General features: G+C 38.2%; 1 protein-coding gene across 1 annotated transcript in view; it reads right to left on the reverse strand.

Annotated features, from left to right (window-relative positions):
• Nucleotides 1-3,705: 3,705 nt before the first annotated feature.
• Maoa (monoamine oxidase A) overlaps nt 3,706-16,209 on the reverse strand; it is a 70,579-nt gene continuing 58,075 nt past the window's right edge. The window contains exons 10-15 of the mRNA XM_026387585.2: nt 14,214-14,267; nt 10,507-10,564; nt 9,169-9,266; nt 7,104-7,215; nt 6,167-6,229; nt 3,706-6,035 (exon numbers count right to left, since the gene is read on the reverse strand). Coding sequence (XP_026243370.1) covers nt 5,889-6,035; nt 6,167-6,229; nt 7,104-7,215; nt 9,169-9,266; nt 10,507-10,564; nt 14,214-14,267 — 532 coding nt within the window. The 3' untranslated portion in view covers nt 3,706-5,888. The remainder of the gene's footprint in view (nt 6,036-6,166; nt 6,230-7,103; nt 7,216-9,168; nt 9,267-10,506; nt 10,565-14,213; nt 14,268-16,209) is intronic.

Consider the following 16,209-nt stretch of genomic DNA (forward strand, 5'->3'; position numbering starts at 1 on the left):
TGAATTTCTTTCTATTCCACTGAGAGCTCTTAAATGGAACCCCTGGGATTCAGGCACTGCTCAAGATACCAAGCACCGTTAGCTGTATGCTCTGGGGACTTCTAAGATGGTCCCAATATAATGCAGTGTCTAAAACAAACATAGTTTGGGCTCCCAAAGCTTGAAGGGTCATGCAGATCTCTATTAGGCCACACATTCCTAGCCAAACTTAGGAAGTGTGACTTTCTCCTCTCCTGACTTTTCATCTCCCTAGGCTGTCAGTGGAACTCTTGAAAATTCCTTCTGCTCTCCAGGTGCACTTCTCCACAGCCCCAATATGCCTTTCAGAAATGTTTTCTTCTCCCCAGTCTCCCTCTCTGGCTTTTCCCAGATTGTGTTCCTGCCCTTTCTACCATGAAATCAATTCCACCTCTCTCAATTTCTCCAGTCAATTTTTTTCTTCATTCATTACCCAAATGGATACAACAGAGGTCAGGGAACCAAGTAACTCTAACAACAACAACAACAACAACAACAACAACAACAAAACTTCTAGGGAGCATAGGCCAGAAGAAATATTGTCAATATTAAATACTAATATTTTTGATCCATATCACCACTGACAAGAAAGTAAGTGATCACCGGCAGATGTATTTGGAAGAAATCCTGGGTGAAGGTGACACCTTTGGCTTTTCACCAAGGACAAGACCGTCTCCAATATTTAGGATTTCCTTTGCGACGAAACAGCAGTGTTTGACCAGAAGATGGCGATCTTTTAAAACAAATTTAGGTGGTTGCCTAGCATGGGGACCTGGGATATAGTGAATCATAGTTGATAAAGATTTCCTGGTGCAGAGAAGGACTGTGGAGACAGAGGAACAGAGAAAGACTGATGCAGTGAACTATGGTCAATAGGCAAATGAGACTTAACATTCATCACTTATTGATATTTGTTGTGATTTACCCTCTATCCATGCCATCTCTTTTTCCCCTTCCTCTGTTTTATGCAGGATCCTGATTTGCCGTGTACACTGATGTTTATGAAGAACTGAGGCCATATTCTAGTAACCTCCCTTTAAGTCTCACTTTCCCTGTGTCCATAGTATCCTATGTTCTTCTGTAATAGCATCAACCAGAGGCCCAATTAATGTACTGCTTGGTATCTACAATCAACTGTGTGCTCTATGAGGTGGGCTCTGTTTTGTTCACTGCTGAATAACAGCATGGTATACCTTCCTAGCACATAGTAAGTGCTCAATAAGTATATGTTGAATGATTGTAAGAAATTCAAGGTTGTAACTGACTTGAATTTAAAAAGTGCTTTTTGTCTGCTTCCATTCTAAAAGGCCCATGGATGATAGCTGATACTTACTGAGTGATTGCTAAACCTTAGCTGCATTATCTCACTTTTACCATGAACTCTATAAGGTTATTCTGAGCCAGAGTAGCTAGCTATGGGTATATAAATAGTAAATGACACAAAGTTCAAGGGTACCCTTTTCACTTTGGTGGTATCAACCCACCAAAATTCTCATTAGTGTGCCACTCTGTGGACCTTAAAGCACCTCCTACATTCTCCTCCTCTTTCCTCGTTCTCACTTTACCCTCCCCAACTGACAGAAAATGCCCACACCATTCCACCTCACCCCATTTCAGTCAAGGACCTCAGTGGTTCATGGAAAATATCTGAAGTCTATTAATAGGAAAGCCTGGTTCTTAATGAGGTGATTATAAAGAAATGTAAATAAATAATAGCGTTCAATCAATTGATCACAAGTACATTAAGTGAGGTCTTGCTAGAAGATTCCATGGCCCATTTTGAAGCAATGGTAAGGTTTTTACATGAGGCCTCCCAAATCTACCTTCAGAAAACTGATTCTAGTCCTTACCAGCTGTCACTTTAAGACCTTCCTTCACCTTTGAACTCTGAAGAGAATGGCCTGCTCAAAGAGGGGAACAAAGTCCTGAGTTCTGATCGAAGAAAGACAACTGTTGTTATTAACTAGTATCTTCCTTTGTTTTTGTCCTCTTCTTCAATTTCTCAGTTTTTGGACATATGACATGTCTTGTATTTTAAAGGCCACTTTGGTGGAAAGCAGAATATAGTTTTAAAAAGTTAACCCAATGTTGATGTCCTGCTTACTAGAATTATATCATAGTCAGCACAGATGAAATGTTAACAAAAGAGTGGTGATTTCTATCTCATTTTGAGGATTTTTTTCTCTAAAAAAGTCTAGCACTGCCCTCATTAATCATGACATCGATATAGCAGGAGATATGGACAGGGGAAGGGATATTTCTTGAGGGCTTGCCTAAGAGGATTCCCCCCGATTTTTTTGTTTTCCTGTCTGTGCCCTTCCAAACCAGGCTTCTCTTACTCTAAGTACTTTCATAAAATGGTTGCTGGAGATACTCATTTCTTGGAAAATCAAAGGCATCTGAAAAGAATTTGTCATTCAAGTGATTCAAAACCCAACTTTATATTTATCAGGTACTTGAGGACAATTTGGATATGCAAGATAAGCCTTCAAATGTGTTTTGATTGGTCAGCAATCATTTAAAAGGATTTAAATACAAATGCTCTCCAAAGGGCAAATTCTTCCTGGGTCAGCCATAGTCCTCACCATTCCCTAATGTTCCCTGTCTATTTCTGTTCATTTTTAGTTGTCTGACTCAAGACATTGGATTTTGGACTGTTTCTTATAAATGTATATTTTACCCTTTGATCTTTCTGTTAGTAATCAGTAGGTAAGGCTGCTTTATTGAGATAAAAATGGAATCATTTCCAGGGTTCCTATAATCCTGATATTTTTCTTTCATATAAAGAACAGTGTATCCAGGTGTGGTGGCATGTGCCTGTATCCCCAGCTTACTCAAGAAGCTGAAGTGGGAGGATTAATTGCATACAGGAATTTGAGACCAGCCTGGACAACAGAGTCCTGTTTCCAGAAAATCCAATCTAAGAAAACGAGAGAACAAAGATATGCAAAGGCTGAATATCTTGCCCCTGCCATACAAACAGGCAAAAATAGAAATAGTACAAGCAACAAAATGCATAAATCACATTAATGCTGCCATGAAAAGAATCCTTAGAAGTGACGTAGGGCCAGACACAGTGGCACATGCTTGTAATCCCAGAGACTCCGGAGGCTGAGGCAGGAGGATCACAAGGTCAAGGCCAGACTAAGCAACTCAGCAAGACCTTGCTACAAAAATAAATAAATAAATAAAAAGGGCTGTATATGTAGCTCGGTGGTAAAGCACCACCTGTTTTGATCCCTAGTACTAAACAAAAAAAAAAACAAACTAAGACAAAAAGAAACCACTTAAGCAACTTACCGTTTCTCAAATGGAGAAATTGAGGCAGAGAACCAAAGTGATTTGCTCAAGGTATCATAAGCTATTAGGTGAGAATCCTTGCTTTAAAATCTATACCTGTGTTCCAGTTGGGGAGACTACAGAATCTCAATATCACATAAGAGTCAAACCCTATGTTGAGAAGTTATAGTCTCACATACCAAGTAGTTCTTTTTTAACTCTACTTTCAGTTAATTTTTTTTTAAAAATTGTTCTTTTTAGTTATTTAAGTCTATCCTCCATGGACAACACCTCATCGTGACCTCCTGCTGCAAGAGGCCACCAAACCTTCTAAACAGCTCTTATCAACCAAACACAGGAGTCAGGTCTGAATTGGGGGGTAGTGCACTTTATTCACAAATAACACAGTACCATACAGGCAAAATCTTACTTCATTGGCAAAACACAGACATATGCATACTCCCAAATGTAGCACTGGGGCAAACTTTAGACACAGAACATTATACACCAAGTTCACAATCAAACATGACATAGTTTCACAATCCCTCAATATTTTTTTCTTCAGTGGAGTATGACACCTTATTTAACAGTTAACCAAGACAAACAGATGAACTTCTTAAATCTAATTCTCGACCTAACTATGGAGTGAGGCCGACTCAGCCTTCAGAACTGTGTAGGGGATGCCTTAATGGAGCCAAGCTCTTGATTTATGGTATCTTCGTGCTGGATGAGCTCTTATATAGTAGGTGTTCTCAGCTCCTGTTTCAAATTTAGGCACATCCGGACTGGCATTCATTTTGATACCCAATCTGTAGTTTAACAGGGTTGATGTGATTAGGATAAATTAATTGTTTTTCTAAACCATGGGAGAAGAGGGTAAACTTCACACTCAGGAGGCCTTCGACATGCAAGATTTCAATATGTTAACAATCCGATTACTGTAAAAACTGTTACTGGTTCAGACATTTAAATCAACATTTCCCAAGGTGTGTCAGGACTGAGTTAATCAGTAAGTGAATTGAAACAACTGCAAGAGATTAGGGATGTGATTTCTCACTGCTATTTGATATAATATGCAGCATTTCCTTATGAACTGCAATATATCCAAGACATCAATGAAACTTTTAAGTTAGCAAAAAAAATGCTTTTGAATTATAAAATAAAGAGTGGCAGAAAAATTTAGCTCTTTGCTCTTAGGATAGGCAAAGCTTTGGAAGACCTTAAGTCCTCATATTGGGATACAGAAATGTAAGTTTGCTTTTAAGATAAGGTTAATGTTGTAATGAACTTGAGTTGGATGAGTTCTTCAGGTATTCTTTATTTTTTCTTAAATAAAAATATATTTATATTTTAACAAGAAGTATTTTATGGTTGAAACGTTTGGGAGGGGTTTCTAAAAACATGACAAGTCTTTCAAATGAGAAAGATAAGAGGTGGGCACTGTTCTGAGCCCACATTGCTCCTAAAATAGAGAACTCAGTCTTCATATGTAAAAATCACTCAATTTCATGTTTGTTAAAAAACTTAATTAAAGCAAGGGAGGTTATCATATAAAGCCCTTTCTGTATTTTGACAGTCTCTATAAATAATAACCAGGGATTTTTCATGTATATTCCAGTACTAGATAGAAATTGACATGCTAATATTTAACCATGTTTAAGACATGTAAGTGAAGAGATCTGTCTAATTCTATGGCCATAAAAACAAAAGGAAAATATATATGACTCTAGGGGTCTTCAGGTAGTAAAGAACCACATGAAATAATACTGCTTTCCTAAAACTGGTATAGTATGTTATCACTAATAGGGATCAACTGATGTCTAACCATGTTCCAAAGGGAAAAGAAGGTGCCCTTTGTAGTTGGTTTCACATGAAGCTAGTCAGGGAGGCCTCTTGCTGTGATTTTATTCTGCTCATCAAGTTAAACATTTGAACTCGGTAAACACTCTTCTCTGTAAGATGTAAAAGAGAAAAATGTACAAAAAAAAAAACTAGCACTGAGGCTAGATGTCTAGAAAATTCACAGAAATTAGAAGTGGCCAGGAGATTCCTGGGGCATCAGACTGCAAGATGTCCCCATCCTGGTCTGAAGGAACCACATATCCCTGCCCCCACCCTGCTTATCTACTTCCTTATGTAAAGTGGGAGCCAGTCACCCCCGGAAGCTGTGAGGCTATGGGCTCTGTACCAACACTTCACCAGTGTCTAAGTACAGTTACAGGCTAAGTCTTAACCTACTCCACTTTATTTCTGAAATCAGGTATTTTTTGTTAAAGAAGAATGGGACACAAAAATTCTCATAAGCACATTACATTAACTTTTTGAAATTAAGAGAGCAATCACAGGGTTTTATTCTATCAATCAACACGAATTGATCTACATAGACAAGATGAAGCTTGATCTTACTGAAATTAATTAGGTAATTCTTTGGGTTGTTCTTACTTTAATGCAGACAGACTAAACTGAGGAGGGTTAAATCAAGTGCACTTAAATGGCCTAATGACACAGCCTTTAGTTCTTCCACATTTTCCTTTTGATGGTGATGGTGATGGTACTGAGAAGAAGGGTACAGAAGGCCAGAAGTTGGAACTTCATGACCGTGGCAGCAGCTTGTATTTGTACAACACAATCCAGAGGGCAGTTACTGAGGTGGAAATCCCGATGAGCTTCAGCAGGCCAGATATGGAAGGCAGGTTTCTCTCTAGGAAGGTGGTGGTGATTTCAACTGATGGAACATCCTAGATAATAAACACAAATCATTAGTAGAAAACTCTTCCACTCATAAAGAGAAAAAATATCTGTAATATCATGCATGGGTATACCTGTGAGTTTTATGACTAGTCTATGGATATGGACTAGCCAAACTTACCTTAGATTCAGGTTCTTGTGCCCATATATCTTTCTTAGCCACCTTCCCCAGAGCATTCAAGACCTGTAAGAAAGTGACCATGGTATTATGAAATGAGGTTGTATAGGTGTGTCGGATCCAAAGTCCTATTTATAGGCTATTAGATAAGCCCTATAAATGAGGGGCACAGAAATGAATATTTTCTATTAGCATCAAGAACTAGACAAATGAATGTCCAAAGAAAATGGGAAACACACACACACACACACACACACACACACACACACACACACCATGGAATATTATTCAGTTTTAAAGAAAAATGAAATCCTGCCCTATGTGACAATATAGATGAGCTTAAAGGACATTTTGCTAAGGGATATAATCTAGGCACAGAAAAACAAACATGTTCTCACTCACATGCAGAAGCTGAAAAAGTTTATCTTAGAGAATATGTAACAACAAATCCCACTATTATGTATAATTATAGTACACCAATAAAAATAAAGAAGTAGAGAGTGATACAGAGGCCACCAAAGGCTGAGAAGGGTTGAGGATAGAAGGGATAGTGAGAGAATGGATAGTGGATACCAAAATACAGTACAACAGGAGGACTAAATTCTAGTGGTTTATAGCACAGTACGGTGAACATAATGGTTTGCTATATATTCCAAAATAGCTAGATGAAAGAATTCTGAATGTTCCAAAGAAATGATGTCTGATGTGAAGGAAATGCTAATAACTCCAATTTGATCACTGCACACTGTATGCATACATCATAATATCTTACTACCCCCAAATATGTATAATTATGATGTCAGTGAAAAAATGGGCAAATGTATAGTTTCATAAAAACATCATTAATCCATCTAAAAATTTTTAAAAGAAGAACCAGGAAGACCAGATGCCAAAAATGCTGCTGAGACTCAGGAGGGGACACTTCAGCTTCCTCCCTTACCTCTCTAGCTGCGCGTTCTCCGGCCTCAACAGCTCCTTCCATGTAGCCACTCCAGTGTGTAGCGGTTTCTGTGCCAGCAAAGTAAATCCTGCCCACTGGCTGGCGAATCACCCTATGAGGAAACAAAGAGGCCACAAAAAGTTACCTGGGATGCTTCTGAGGGGAAATGAGACAATGACTGCTCTCATTTACTTTGCAGAAGACAGGGAAACTCAAATTATTTATAAAACACAGCCCAAGGTAAAAGGTTCCTCAAAGGCTACTCCTTATTTCCTAGGCCTGTACATAAGGAGGCTGTCAGATCATCAATCTCTGAAGATGATGTTGACCTTTTTCAAGCCGGCCAGAATTGGAATGTGAGAACATGCATTCAGTCTACAATCGGATTTTTTGGCTGTGTGTCTCCTATTTTGTAGTTCATTCTGCTTCCCACACTGTTTTTCCAAGGGGGAACATTCTTTTTGAGATCACACATGGCCAAAGTCCAGTCATATAGGTACTCCCAGTGTATTAGGAGGGACTGTTGCACCAAGTGGGAAGATAGAAATGGACTGTAAATTGACTAATTCTGATAGAGGAGAGACATGAGGGATTACATACATGAGTTTGTCTCTTTAAATTACAACTTCTGTAAAGTTTCTCTGGACTTTCCTAGGGAATAGCTGAAGGCAGGAAATGGCCCTCCTCTTATAAAGAGGTCCTGCCAATGAAAACCAAGGAAGGGTTAGACCAAATAGGTAACTGTCCCCTCCAGCCTTCTCAGGGTTGAATCCTGCCATTCATGCAGCCACTTTCATAAACTCTCTCAAGCTGAACACCCCACCCCACCCCAACCCAAAGACTTTCATTTCAACCCACTGGCACATTTTTTCAATTCAGGAACTCTGTGCTTCATCTCTTCCTGACCCTAATCCCATCTTCTAGACTTCTACATCACAACAGAACTAATCCAATTTATAAACTCTGCTATCACAAACAAAGGCTGTTTGAACAGTTAACAAACAAGACAGGGCTGGGGGTGCAGTTCAGTGGTAGAGCACTTGCCCAGAATGTGTGTGGCCCTGGGTTTGATCCTCAGCACCACAAAAGGAAAAAAAAAAAAAGACAAACAAACAAGCTTCCAAAAGGAAATGGTCAACAAATGCTTATTTCTTGTGGACAAATATGACCTAGTGTTAACTTTCTAGCTTTTTTTTGTCTGGAAACCAGATGAAGGTATAATGCTACATATGTGACCAGGGAATACTGCTTATGCTAAAAAAGTTACCTTACCCATTCTCACATTGGTAAACTGCATTCAGGCTGAGAGGATTGGGAATGAACTGTAAATACCTGGAGGGAGACTGTTACTGTGGGCTTCCTTGAGTATGGTGTCTCTTCTAACTGAGCAAGTGACCCTGGGCTTTATGCCTGTGACACATAGTGATAATGGCTTCTATGGATCAAGGGGCTTCTAAGTCAAAGTGAATCCCTGCACCCCCTGCCTCCACCCCAGTGAATCTCATTTCCTCATCACTTAGCTATATACAGCAAGGATGTGTGATAGTCCTCTGTTGGCCAGACAGATATACTGGATTAATGCATCGAAAGTTCTTCTGTATAGACTGGTGTCAAGGAGCCTAGGGTTGTAGTGTGAGACTAAATGTTTATCTGAACTCAAGAAGGCCCCTTGAAGGACAGTGCAGTTTGCTTCATTCTCACAAATATTGCTGACTAATCCCAGCTACTCAGAGACTGGAGCAGAAGGATCACAAGTTTGAGGCTAGCCTGTGCAACTTAGGGTGACCCTGTCTCAAAAACAAAACAAAAAAGCCCAAACAGAAATAAACAACAACAACAAAAAAAAAAAAACAGGTACTGCTGACACCTGAAGTTCTTCCCTGTGCTCGGCTATTGTCTATTTGCTGACATCCTTGTTTTTCCAGAGACATTCAGAAAGATACAAACTATCTATCTAGGGCATTAGAAATAGGAATGACAGCTATTTCTAGAATTCTCATTGAATACTGTTTCTGTTAAATGTGGTACAGGTCTTATAATAACTGGTGTAGTGCTTGGGCAGTACCTTCCATATTGAGTCATGATCCCAGGGGGGAAATAGGCAGTGTAGCACCCTCCAGAGTACTGCTCCTCACACCAGTTCTTCTCTTCATAATGCACTGGCTGAAGTTAGTAGAGAGAAAATTCCAAAGAGTAAACAAAGATGAAATGCTATAAGTCACAATGAAGACTCTTACACGTTTTACTTTATCAAAAATTTCACAGAGAAAAAGACAATAACCCTGTTTTTGTAACTTGCTGAAGGGGAAACATGATATTACCAAGTAATAGCCTTTTGTGAGGTACCAAGTTGCAAAACATGGACATTATGACTTTTTTCAATCTCTCAACTAGGGAAGACAAAGTATCTCAACATCTGGGAATGAGGGCATCTTCATGCTGATGCTGAAGAATTTAGAGCTAAAACTTTAGGGAAATCCATCAATGATCAGCTTGTGGAAAGATCTGCTTCAATCTCTGGAGTCTCTAAAACAACAGACTTCACTTCCTTATCTACCCAGGTGTTTCTGCTGCAAAAAAAGTTGTGAGTCTCTGAGTAGCTGGGATTAGTCAGCAATATTTGTGAAGACAGTCACAGTACCTAAGAAAGGATGTGGTCAGAATCCCTTCCCTAAGCTGGAAAAATGAATGTTGGAATTCTTGCTAAAAAGGGGAATGATTAAGATGTAAAATGTTCCTAGAGGGCATGAGAGAATCTTCTCTAAATTCCATAATACACTATGAAAATGTATTATTTAATTAATTTACAGATAACCCCTCAAAAGAGCCCCCAGCTATCAGTGGGTTCTTCAAAAGTCATTTCCCTCTCCTGATTGCTTTCATGGTAGACTAAAAGCACTGAAATTTCTAAATGAGTTGTGAATTGAGTTGCACATGTAAAACTAAATTATTATGACTTTGACCTAGGCAGAAAGTCTACATTCACTCTGTTCTGTCTTGTATGTACTACTAATGTATTCACCAACAGAAGATGACATATTTGGGGTTTTCTTTCACATCTGGCAGTTGACACTGACATGAGGGCAGGACCTCTGTTCTGAGAACCAATCTCTCCCATCCTTGACATAATTCCTGCCATGCCAGGCTGTAATCACACTTTGATGATAGTTATTCAGCAAACATTTAGACTGCAGAAGAGAATTACAGCTTTGAAATTCCATGCACCTGACACCAATTTTAATGGCCTTTTTTTTTTTAACTGCTAAAGTTCATCTTTCAAGTTAAGAATAACTCTTCTTAACTCTCTTCATAAGACTGTCAGGAATCCAGAATCTGCTTTGCTTTACCAATTCCAGTGAGCAGAGCACAGCCTGTTAGGGACTAAACCTTGAGGTTTTCTTACTTGTAATGCTTCCTCAGATCCCAGCACTTTGGCATACAGCTCACAGATTTTCCTTTTCCTATTAAAAAAAAAAGGAGCCGAAAAGGTTGTTAAGGAAGTAATAACCGATAGGTATAGAGTAAATACAGTGAGGTCCAGGGCATTCACCAATGAACCAGATTTATTACAGAAAAATGAAGCTCAATGGCCTCCTGTTATTATGCAAAGCAAACAATTCAATGAATCTCTGTACTCAGATTAACTTTCTCTGCCTTGATAGTCATTTGAAAGAGTCAAAAGACTGTTGCTTCTTTTTTTTTTACATTTTTGCCTCTTTTACTATCTATTACAATATCTGAGATAAAAATGGGTAAAATAAGATTAAATTTAACTTAATCTTAGGGATTAATTCCATATAACTTTTCTGGAATATATAGAATTCTAGAATGATCCTATCTGTAAAGATGTAGTTCATATGATACCAAGTCCTTTAACTCTCCTATTCTTGTTTTGTAAATATCTGAAAACAAATAATACTCATTTAGTATTTTATGCATAAAGTATATGCTCTTCTGAGAGAGACTTACAGTCATTTCAGTTTAGTAATCTGTAACTTGGATAGAATGGTCTGTGAACTAGGACACTGTGTTAAAGGGCATCTGGGGGATGGACACAATACACTACATGATGATACCTCAAAAAGTCTTTGGCTGGGCTGGAGTTGTAGCTCAGTGGAACAGTGCTTGCCTAGCATGTGTGAGGCACTGGGTTTGATTCTCAGCACCACATACAAATAAATAACATAAAGGTCCATCAACAACTAAAAAATATTTTAAAATATTTTTAAAAAGTCTTTGGCTATCCTCATAATTCATGACATAGACAAAAAATATAGAACATGAAATGTATTATGTCTGAAAAATCAGTAGCTATATTTACCTAAAGTTTTCTTAAAAGAAAAAAAAACATTTTAAACTCACTACTCCTGCTTAAAAAAATTTTTAAAAGGTCTAATTATTAAACTCACCATTTGTAGAAATTAATGGTTCTATTTCAGGATTTGTTTGAATAGGTTCACACTGAACCAATTACATACTATTTATATTTCCTTTTTTAACTTTTGTAAAATAGTTTAAACATGTGAAACTGTCCTTAAAATATTTGTTAAAGACTAACAATCAACTGGAACATATTCATTAAAAATGGGGCAAAAAGTTTAATTCAAATCTGTAAGATAAGCATAAAATGCATAACTAAAAATAACCAATAAAATCTGACAAGATGAATGGCCAAAAATATTCAGGGTGGGGGGAGGTCAAGAATACTAGTAATAAAAGAAATAGAATTTAAAAACACTATTTTATCTTGCCAATTAGATTAGAAAATATTATTAAAACATGCTCCCAATTTCTCTAAATAATCTGGGAAACAATGTCAACTTATAAATTTATATAAAGCCTTCTATACCATTTATACAACTCTTAGAACATCCATCTCATAAGTATAGAGGATTAAATGAGGAGGAATAGATGGAATTCTAAATAGGACTTGCTATGCTGTTTTCCCATGGAAGGTTTTAAGGAAGAGACAAATGCTACTCCTGACATGATGTCACACAGCATGAGGTGAATATTTAAATTCCAGGACACATCGAAAATCATAAAGGTAAGAAGTCTCAAGACTACTGTCCACCTGTCTCTCTCAGTCTAATCTGTGCTATTCATTTCAGAGATTAGGAAGCTGAGACTCAGTGAGCTGCTGAGACTTATTCAGCATCCTTCAGCTAATTAATGGCAGGGTGAGGCTCTACATTTCTGAGCATCCTGCTCATAGTAGATGCTCAATAAATGTGTGGAGAATCAAAGTCCATGCTTAGCCTAGTGTGGGACCCTCTCCTCAACTCTATGAAGAGATGAATGATTCTTATCTACTACAAAAGAGTGTTACAAGCAATGATTCAGATATTTTAAATCAATTAAAAATTAAGGATATTAACAGTCAGTATTCTAAAATGTTTAATGATGCTTAGCTTATTTTTTGGACACATAATAAAATCTTTATTAAAGCAGAGTGAAACCCAAAATTCAATCAACCTCCTTTCAGTTAATTTTTTAACCATGAATGATAAAACCAGTTATAATAGAAATACAAGCCATTTAGTGTGCTTTACATATATTATTAGATGAGCCAAGGACAGGTCACACAAATACATCAGGGAATTATCATTCTCTTCCCATCTTCCCATTAGAATTCAATTTTTATGGGGGGGATATATGTAAGGCAAGTATATTAAAACAATGCATTTTTTCCTTTTTCAGTGCTGGGGGTAAAACCCAGGGCCTTGCGCATGCAGGGCACATGCTCTACCACTAGGTTACCACCCCAGCATGGAGCAATCCATTTATTCAATCAATGCATTTATTTGGCTTAGCTCTAAAATCAATAGAATGTATTTTAAATTAAGGCCTAAAGAAGTCACTGTGCAAATCATCTTGTTGAATTTACCCGCTGGCTTTTATATGTGGATACTCAATCAACTGAAAAGCTTGCTAAAAATACAAATACTCGGGTTCCTTGAACCTTGCACCTACTGGATCATAATCTTACAGGCCTCAGAAAAATATATCTTCTAAACATCTTTTGGAAGATTTTGAGGCAGTCAGTTCTGGAAGCCACTGTTCTCATCAATGATATATTCAGTAAGGTTTTTGCCTCACAAGAACTTTTGAGAAGTTGAGCCACTGTGTAGAATTCAAAACCAAATGCCTACCTCCAGGCTGGTATTTATTTTATTATTAATAAGGAGGGAAAGCAGGAAATCCAAAAGAAAATGTCAAGCTCAGAATGATGTAATGAAAAAGAGTATGTGTTATCTGCTATTCCTGTCACAAGTTAGCTGCTATGGTTTGAATACATATGTTCTCCAAAATTCATGCATGTTGGAACTTAACTTCCAAGGTGATGGGATTAAGAGGTGGGGCTTTTGGGGATGTGATTAAGTCACAAGGGCTTTGTCTAGATTATAGTTTTTATAATTTTCATTTATTCATCTTACAGAAAAACTCTACCTCTCAACCATTATAAATAAATACAAATGTGTAAAATTGAGTTAATATACACATATGGGCAAAGGGGCCATAGCAAAATACAGAAAGGTTGATTTGTTGGGCTGAGAATATTTGTAAAATATTATGTTTTTCCTGATGAAATTCTACTTTGTTAGTGCAATGAACACAATATAAAGCTTGCCTTTTGTCTATTTTCAGATTGTTATGGTTTGGATGTGAGGTGTTCCCCAAAAGCTCATGTGTGAGACAATGCAAGAAGGTTTGGAGGAGAAATGATTGGGTTGTGAGAGCCTTCACCCAATCAGTGAATTAATCCCTGATGGGATTAACTGAGTGGAAAAAACAGGCAAGTGGGGTGTGGCCAGAGAAAGTGGCTCATTGGAGGCATGGCTATGGGGTACATCTTTTGTTTCTGGAGAATAGAGTCTCTTTCTCTACTTTCTGATCATCATGTGAGCTATTTACCTCTGCCACACTCTTCTGCCATGATGTCCTGCCTCACCTCAAGACCCAAGGAATGAAGCTGTCCTTCTATGGACTAAGACCTCTGAAACCATGAGCCCTCAAATAAACATTTCCTCCTCTTCAATTGTTCTGGTGGAGTCCTTTAGTCACAGAAGAAAAAAAAAACTGACTAAAACACAGATATAAATTCTTTACCTTATTTCTTTGTGGAGCTTAGCAAGTCGATCAGCTTTCCGGGCAAGGATGAAGCTGGAGAGAGAGGGCACACTTGAATATCAGGTTACAGTCTTTATGCATTGTCCCTTCTCAAGTCTTTTATTACTGCTATCTACTCAGTATTAATGAACTCTCCCAGACCCTCCTATATTAGTGCAAATACCATGTTGTCTTCAGTCTCCCTCTGTGTCCAAACCCAGATAGGCTTGTTATGGGCCAGGCTATATGGGCAATGACCAAACAAACTCCATTTTACCCTGAGACTCCATATCATGTAAGAAATGCTTCTCCCATGAAAAAGCCCCACCTCTGTACCCATAAGAGTTGTTTAGCATAGCATGTTTGGCAACACAAAATGGCAATTCTTATACAATGGAAAATTATTCTCTTCAGTTTCCACTTTTCTTGGGCAATGTACCTTGTTAGAGATTGACTGTCTAGACATTAGTAACCATTCTCTAATGTGTACTGAACTAGGGTCATTTTGACCCACCTCCCTTCTGCTTGCTTACTGCTATGCCAACCTGGAAAGACCTGTGGGAAATACCAATGTACCCATTGCATTGTCTCGTTAACTGCCCAATTCAGCTTCTGTACCTGCTGGCTTGCAGCTACATCAACCCAGATGTTTTTTGCCTTTAAATATCCTAAAATGCTCAGGCTCAGGGCTGTTCCTTGCAGAGACAGTTATGGGTCCTGTGGGGAGTAGTCACCAGCCAGCCAACTAAATAAAAACTCTTCAATTTGGACAAAACTGGGACTTGGTGTGTTTTCTGAGTGACCTGCCCCACAACAGGCTGAGCTCCTAAATAAAAAGTCACTTCTTACTCAATATTTTGCTTATAAAATGTAATACAGTATTTGGTATACAGTAGGAAATCAAAGGTTGGACGAATTAATGTTGCACTAAATAATTACATTGGCAATGATTATTGTCTTCTGTCAAATACTTGGTAAAAGCTGGACAAAGAAATGTTAATATGTGTCTGTAGTGGATTCCAGGGTGGGTATCCCAGGTTCCCCCTTCAGGACTTTTACTTGGTAGCCTTAACTCACAGTGGAAACCTTCACCAACAATTATACTCAGCAGGAGAGAACTGCCTCAATCAAGTTTCTGCCCTTCCTCAATAGCCAGCTCTGGGATGGGGTGGGTACCAAGGCTCATCCCCACACCTCATTTCAGAACAACTCTGAAGGGCCATCCCAGCTCCAGAATTTTCCATGAGATTGAGGACATCTTTGTTGAGAGAAAACTAGAGCCCAACTTCTCCCTCTGCCTGATTCCAATTCCCTCTCTTCCCCCATAGGTAGTAACTCCTAGGGCACTTCCCAATAAATCTCCGGTACCCAAATTTCTATTTTCAAGTTGACTTCCTAAGAAACTGATCTAAAACAGTCCCCCAATAAAGGAACTCAGTAACACCCAGATATAATCTGTCTGCTTTCCTTTAATTGAACAGATTCTATTATACCAATATTACTAATTATATATATATGTATATTTTTTTAAAGAATTGAATGTGATATGAAATTCTTAATCCCAGTATTATTAGAAAGCTTTCAAAAATCCACATGAAGGCTGTGGATGTAGTTCAGTGGTAGAATGCATGCATAGCATACACAAGGCCCTGTATTTAATCCCAGGAACCACATACATGCACAAATCTAAATGAGCCATAGAGCAATGAAATTATTTCTCCATTTAAAAAAGATTTTATAGGGCTGGGGATGTAACTCAGTAACATAAGGCTTGTCTAGCATGTGAGAGACCCTGGGTTCCATCCTCGGCAGTGCAAAAAAAATCTTTAAAAATTATATTCCTTTGGTTCCAAATCCGCCAAAACATAGACTAGAGCTAAAAACAGTATTTCTTCCTGTCCCCACCTCCAAGTTAAACTGTTCCTCAACTGGATTGGCAATTCCTTTAGGGTTGTGATTTGAGATCATTCTGGGAAGCAAAGACACAAAGTACGTT

Source organism: Urocitellus parryii, chromosome X, assembly GCF_045843805.1.
Source record: "Urocitellus parryii isolate mUroPar1 chromosome X, mUroPar1.hap1, whole genome shotgun sequence".
NCBI classification, from domain to species: domain Eukaryota; kingdom Metazoa; phylum Chordata; class Mammalia; order Rodentia; family Sciuridae; genus Urocitellus; species Urocitellus parryii.